We start from the raw sequence: 7,837 nt of genomic DNA on the forward strand, positions 1-7,837 counted from the left end.
TTATCCATAAAAATACTATAATCGTGGTTTACTCAAGGACAACGGTGCCGGTCCTCTATGCAAACGTAAGAGTTGCATTTAAATACGTTTACTCGGCAGGTGCTATGTTAGCAATTGTCCATCACTACAAAGGAGCGTGTGGGTCTCTCAAGGCCTACAGTGGGTGAAGTAAGAGAAGGCCCAAGGGCCTCCACAGATCCTCACCAGTCAAGCAAGCTGAAAGGGCAGCTTGGGCTTTATATATTTTATTTTTGAGTTTTTTTGCAGAACATTTTGCCATGATAAAAATCAACATGGGTGAAGTCTTCAATGATAGGCCTCTTCGGAAATGAACAATTAAAAATAAATGATATTTTTAAAACTAAAAAATAATGAAAACTTTGAAAACAAAACATTTCTAAAACTAAAATTTAAACCTATATAATTTTAGTATTATAGTTTTTTGTTGTATGAAGTTTGTTTTTTACGATGAAAGGATTGTGAAGGATTATAAACTTACCTAGTTTGTAATTATGTGTTAGGTTAGTTATTTACCTTAAGAATAGATCAGATTGCAGATCTTGAAACGTAGTGTTACTGATTTTTGTATCACTGAACAGTGGCAAATGTCTGGAAACTCCTTCAGTATTATAATGGTTTTATTAATGTATCCATCTGTACTGTTATTTTTGTAAAATGTTTATTGTAAGGGCTTATTTACTAATGGTGCTGTCTCTTTAAGATGGATGCTTATTCTGCAGAAAGTGGTGGAGAAAGGAAGGGAATCAATGCAAGGAGTTTTCCAATCGCTAGTTGTACCACTGTTTAAACATTATTAAAATGGCTCAAAGCTGTATTCACAGAACTGCAAAGAGACCTGAGAAGACAAATTAAGTAACAAAATACCTCACCAAACTTGCCACTGACTAATGAGAATTCTTGATCAAGAAATGTGTAAGCAAACTTTGAAGTGAAATGTAACTCTTCTCCTTCCTTTGATACAACTTTATGTTAACTGTTACATTGTCCGTTTAGTATGTTTCAATTTATCATCTTTGTAATATAAACAGCATACATATGCTAATACAATTTTTAAGAAGGAAAGTGGGGGAACTTAAACCTAAGATATTACACTATTAGCCTAAGTTCAAACTTTTTTGGCGAAAACCAAAAATATTCACACTCTAAATGATTAAGTGTGTAACAAAGCTTGGAAACAACGCATCGAGTCTAATAAAATTATTTGTTAGTATATTTTATTTACCATAAAACGAATCTTTAAATATTATACTCAAAATTCCAATTCATATCTTCTGTAAATATTCTATACAGATCAAAATAAATTTATCTACTAAACCCCATAACTGCAAATTTAGCTCTCTAATACGCTGTTGTACCTCAGATTAACAGTAGTGGTTAATGTTTTTGTAATTTCAATGGAGTTTTACTCATAAAAATCTTTCCTTTCTGTAACTTCTCAGAAGAGTATTAAAAGTAAGTATCTCAGTGTTCTGAAGAGACTCCATAATACTGATCACTAAAGACGTACCCTGTATTCTACCAAAAAGCTAATGTTAATCTGGGTCCTTTGAGAATAAACCGCTTTACATATTTCTTCAAAGGAATTCCTCATATTCCTTTATGCTTTTTATACATATTTAATCCACAGTTACCTTAAATATGTCTTTGTTCTCTGGAAATAGAGTTGGAGTTATATAGGTGCAGCAATCAAGTTGTAAAAAATTTAAAATTCCGGTGACCAGTCGAAACATCATCTTCAGCCAGATTTTAGAAAGATATCGATTATTTATCACCTATGCGGATTCAACAATAGTGTTAAAATATAATTTAAATAAAATTAGTATACACACAATAATAAAAATACATCAAAATTTAAAACTATATTTTAGGTACATTAGTTTTCCAGCCATACCTAACCTATTTCACTAATGTGAGGTATTCAGACAGATTGGTTCATGTTGATGAATAATTACACTAGTTTCCTTATCCTTCTTCTTATCAGGAACTTATGTTATTTCCTGTGTTATCTAATTTAATTAAAGTATGAAAGATAAGATTGTTTTGTGAATTCTTTTGTTAAATTATATTGCGATGATTTTATGGATTTAAAAATTTTGTATTGCTTTATTATGTTTAATCTTTTTGGGCCTTTTTGTATAACTTCCATGTTTTCCCTTATGTTTCTATATCCATGATTTTCATTGATTATATGATCTGGAAAACTGGTGAGACATGTTCTGGTTATGGCTGTGTTCTCCATATCTGGTACAAAAACTCAATCCTTTCTGAGCTATATAGTATTTGGAGCAATCTGAGAATTTTATTTTGTACACTTCTGTACCTTCATGAAGGATAATAATTCAAAATAAACACGATTAAGTTAGATGTGTCAATGGAACTTCATAATTTTGTTTTCTCAACTCGTTGTAATGAAGCAGAGTTGTTATTTTCTATGTATTTCTGCATATGCACAATGCATCTGCTAATATATGTAACAAATATACATCTAAGAGACGGTGTGTATGCCTTTTGTTCACTTGTTTCTATTTCAGTCATTGGCTGAGGTCAGCGAAGTCGAGTAGCTGGAAAAATTTCTTTTTTATGTTTGTCTCTGTCTGTCCACAAGATTTATCGAGGATGAAATGAGTTATACAGACTCTAAATGATGCATATTTTGCTACCACTCAGTGGGCTAGCAAAATTCTTCACTCGCAGGTTAACTCAAAAACACAATACGCTGCTCACTAGGAATTTTGCACGAATCTTCATTTCTGTATAGGCAAGATTGAGATGGTTCGTGTCCACCCATGGAATTTGGCTGAGCATCGGCAAAGCCTAACTTCTGTTAGGATATCTTAAGAACAGATTAGATTGGCTTAGAGTTGAAATTCTGGCATATTGTGCTATAACTCAGGGGTTGACAAAATTTTCTTCTGCCAGTTTAATTGCCTATCGGTCTGCCTTCTGCAAGATATCTCGTTAATAGATTGAGCTACGGACTTATTGAATAAAACTACATTTCTACATAGGTAACAGGAGTTTGATGGTAGTGCAAATGTAGAGTTTACAAATATTATCTCCTACCTGTTTGTCTATTCACAAGAGAACCAAAATTAATTACGGTATAGATTATAATATTTGTATAAAAATTCAGTGAAGCCTGTTCCACGACACATAGGCTAACGTAATTCTACCTCTTATATGAGTAACTGAGGAAGGTCCTAGATCTACTATTATAGTACTATTGTACAGTTGTCTTCACTAACTGGTATAGTTCTGATTCCCTAGAATATAAATGGAATCTCATAGGCTCTAGATGTACACAGTTCAATCCTAGTATTCTCTTCTATATTGAGAAGTAGTGGTAGTGACAACAGAAGAGTAATAAGTGCTGGAGGAATAATGATGGGAATTTTTGTGGAGTTGGGTGAAATTTGTACTTAGCAACCCAGTTCTGCAAACAACTGTAAAAAACAATGATTATGATTTTATTAAAAGCATAGTTGTGGTTTACCAATAAACATTTATATTATACCACTCCCTCCCCCCACCATTAAGTATTTTGAATCTCGCAATGTCTACAGTTTTAAATTTCTTTCTTTTTTTTGTTCTCTTAGGACAAGCTTATAAAATGCACTTAGTCGTATAAGAACCTTAGCACTGCTTCCGGAGTGATGGGATATTCAGGATGGGTAAGGTTAGGGGGTAGGGGCCGCCTCCTATTGAGATCCATGAGGAAGAATTAGGGCACTAATCTTAAAGTCATGTCCCTGCCAGCTCTGAACCAGCCTCTCCAGTCAAAGCAGGCAGGGGGTGGCACACCCTTGTTGAGGCTAGCAAGAACCTCTGATACATAGGGAACGAACTCCACCAACTCCAACAATTATCATACACAAAGACCATCAGTATTCATCTCTCACAGTAGACTAGACCTATCGAACTACCCTTGCACCCCAGAATCTCAACATTTGCGGTTAATAATGTGTTCCTGGACATCCATAAGGTTGCCCATATTTAAGTGACACATTGGTATTTGCTGTGCCCAGTGGTAGGTTCAACTGGAAGGTATAAACCAGCCAGAAGTGATTCCTGCTGGGTCTTTCTTCCTTTTAGTTAATGACTTTTTAGTAGTTTTAAATTCTGTATTAATATCATTTTTATCCGTATGCAAGTTGTAATTGTCTCATTAAATAAATTAATGTTTTGTTTTGTGCAGGTGATGGTCGGTACTCTGCAAGTGCTGGGCAGTATTGGTTGTATGCTCGTCATGAAACTCCTGGGCAAGCGAGGCCTCTCCTTCCTCTCCATGTCAATCTGTGTGATCTGTGCTGTCGCCATATCGGTCTATGTGGTCCTTGGGGTCAACCCTCCTTGGGTTCCCATGATCCTCTTCTGTGTGCTCTTCTTCGCAGCACAACTTGGGATTGGATCCATTCCTTGGATGCTCATCAGTGAAGTCTTTCCTATTCAGTAAGTAGTCTTCTTTAATATTGTGTATATACTACATACCTCTGTTTAATATATTTATAATTTTAGTTCAGGAATTGTTTATCTCTACGTTTTAGAAGTTTAAAATTTAATACATTTCAAAAAAATTTTTTTTTAGAGGTTTGTTGGTAAATGTTTAATCTTGAAATTAAATAATGTAATATCAAAGAGCAAATACCAATATTTTAATATTTAATTGTTAAAATAGAGTACAGTAATCTATTTGAACATTTCTGTAATAAAAAGTCAACCAAAACTCTTTTTTAAATGTTTTTCGGTATTCAACTATCATCAGTGTACATTAACCTCTAAATAAATAATAAAAAACTAAATATACACATGTGGATCATTTAAACAGATGTTAAATTTATATGACACAGTCGTAATTTTGATTTGTAATCTGTATTTAATTTTTTTTTTTTAATTGGGTTTGTCTTATTTATTATATTACTATTTAAAATGTTATGAGAATCTTAATTATAACTTAGATTGATACGTAATTCTTCTTTCTTGTTCAATTTTTCTCCTTTCCTTCCGATATCTAAAATGTTCGTGTTCTTTTCAATGTTTGTGTAATTATGGTATGGATGTATTTGAACAAGTATTGATGTATACAATATACCAGCATATTTATGACCATAGGGGCAGAGGTATCGCAGGCGGTGTCTCAGCAGCTTGCGGTTACAGTTTCATCTTCATCGTGACAAAGTTTTACATCAACCTTGAACAGTGGTTCTCCATGTGGGGAGCACTACTGGTCTACGCCGTTGTAGGACTCTGGGGCATCATCTACCTCTACTTCTGCCTACCAGAGACTGAGGGTAAGACCTTGCAGGACATTGAGCCCTACTTCCTCACCAAGCGTGAGAGAGAACGTCTTGAGAAGTCACACTCCATCAAGAATCTGCCTGTTGAGATCTAACTTGAGGTGTTAATTGTACATAAAGTCTCAGTATGGTGCAATGCCAGGCAGCGTTAATTGCAACATGAGTTGCTCATATATACCTCATTAATGTAAACCTGGAACAAACTTTGGTGTTTGAAACGATCCCTCAAAAATCTACTCCTGACATATCTGATACTCCTTAATACTTTAAGTTTTTTTACTATCGATGCTGGTTCTTATTACAATCTATTGGTTTAGTGTATCAAAAAGAAAGATAGAAGAATCATGCTACTTCTTAAAACCTAAGTAGTAATAAGTATCCACTATGTAATTAGAAAAATTATTTTTGGAGAGTAACGAGATTTGGGTAAGTAGTCTGTGGATCACACGTTAAAAAAAACTATAGTACTTGGATTTTTGAAATTTCATTGATCCATTTGTTATAATAAAACATTCGCGTTTTTAATTGTTCTATATTTTATATAAATATGTGTCTACTTGAACAGAATGTGAATTTGTGGTTCTCAACTTATTCAGAGTTTTTTAACAGGATTTCAGGCATTGTAAAAGTCATGAATTAAAGAATTTCTTCCAATCCAATTGAATGACGTAGGCTATTATACAGCTATTTCAAATGGAATGAAAATAAATGTGTTAATTAAGGGCCAATATAATGTTTATTTTAATTTTAGTTTAAGATAACAAATTAAGGAGCTAATTAAAATCAGATACAATAGTACGATAAAACACATTCAAATTGAAATATGATTGTGTTGGAAAGAAAGAGGATTCTTCTTATTAATAATAAAAAATAAAGTATAATATAGTAATAATATTACCTCAATATTATCTTGGTTGTGTACACGCTCCCATATGATATTAATAGTGCAAATAGAGAAGACATGGGTTCTTCAGGTATTCACTTTCTGAATTTATTATTGTGAATTAAGTGTTGTAATCTGTGATAGGTTTTTATATATGTTTTACTATCTATAATCTGTGACATGTTTTATTATATATGTATGATAAGTGTACATTTACTAAGTAAATGTACTTGTTTTAAGTAGTTGATAGAACATATTTAGATTTAAGTTAAATGTATTAAAAAAATAATGGAAAGTTTTATGTTTAAATTGTAAATTAATTTTGATGTCTGGTTTTGATATTGTAGATAATAGATAAAACTTGTTGTACATAATACATGGGTCAGTCAAAAAGTAACTTCTACTATTTTTCTCTTTTTAACCGTTTAAGTAAATATATGTTATTGTATTACATACAATGAAAATCAAAATACTGTTGTGTAATTTGTCATTTTTCAATACAGTCTTCATCCATTCGCAGTCTTGCTTCACAAGGGTTTATATTTCTGTTTGGTCTTCCTTCTATCTTACCAATGTTCCTTCAATTTTCAATCTCCCATCTTCAAAGTGAATGAATAATGAATGAATGAATTCATTTTAAATCCCATGTTGAGCAGCTCAAACAGATAGAAGTTTGAATTCACTACATCAGGACTGTATTGGGATGAGTGAAGACTTTCCATTCAATCTCCAAGATCTTATCAGCAATGAGAACTTTTTCCTCCATAATTTTATGTGATGCCAATTCACCCACTTCCTCTTTGATTCAAGTTCAAAAATTGAACTCATTTTATCTTTTTAGATATAACTTTCAGAAACTCTTTTAAAAAATCTATAATTTCTCTCTTTTATTAAAACACTTTGCATTTGGAGGCTATCTTTTTTTCAATTTATCGAGGTTGGTTAATTTTCTTGGTTCCTAACGTGCACAAACTCTGTGTAATCTAGGTGGCATGTAATCGTCACTAGACGCTGTCTTTACTTACAGAAATACTGTGATATATTTCATTTTTTGTCTCCGAGCAGAGCCTGAAATAGTTGAGTCATGCATGAATCATTTCAGCCGTTGGTCTTCAAATGGGTATTTTATCCTCCAAATTCAAGAACTAAATCACAGAATCTTATGTTAACAATAAATAGCTCAAAAGTTTTCTGCTCCACATTAACCACCAACTGTATAACATCTGTCAACTGTTAAGGGCTCTCCACAGGGAGACCAAATTATTTCATTTAATTGTGTAAGCAAGGCAGTCTAAAATGAGCAACATCAACGATTTTGTGAATGGATGCAATGCTGTCCCCTGTTGTCAGAGAACGTTTCTACCACGTTTTCTAATAGGAAAAAAATTAAGAATCCTACCAAATTCAATTTTCTCTCCCTTTATCTAACTTTTTAAGGAGAAAAAAATCAAGAGGAATTGCTTATTGATTGACTCTACTTTAAAAATCTGACGTAAAATATTTTATTTTTAATTGGTAGCCTATTACTACCAAAATTGCAGACCTTGTTTTGTTCAAGGATAACCAGTAACACAATTCTTTATTGTTTACTATGTACAAGGAGAAATAGTGGTTATTAATTTCGATACCATAAAATGTT

At 32.8% G+C, this 7,837-nt stretch overlaps 1 protein-coding gene across 1 annotated transcript in view; it reads left to right on the plus strand.

Annotated features, from left to right (window-relative positions):
• LOC124362005 (facilitated trehalose transporter Tret1-like) overlaps window positions 1–7,570 on the plus strand; it is a 52,058-nt gene extending 44,488 nt beyond the window's left edge. The window contains exons 7-8 of the mRNA XM_046816138.1: window positions 4,217–4,470; window positions 5,131–7,570. Coding sequence (XP_046672094.1) covers window positions 4,217–4,470; window positions 5,131–5,410 — 534 coding nt within the window. The 3' untranslated portion in view covers window positions 5,411–7,570. The remainder of the gene's footprint in view (window positions 1–4,216; window positions 4,471–5,130) is intronic.
• Window positions 7,571–7,837: the final 267 nt, after the last annotated feature.

This window comes from Homalodisca vitripennis, chromosome 5, assembly GCF_021130785.1.
Source record: "Homalodisca vitripennis isolate AUS2020 chromosome 5, UT_GWSS_2.1, whole genome shotgun sequence".
NCBI lineage: Eukaryota > Metazoa > Arthropoda > Insecta > Hemiptera > Cicadellidae > Homalodisca > Homalodisca vitripennis.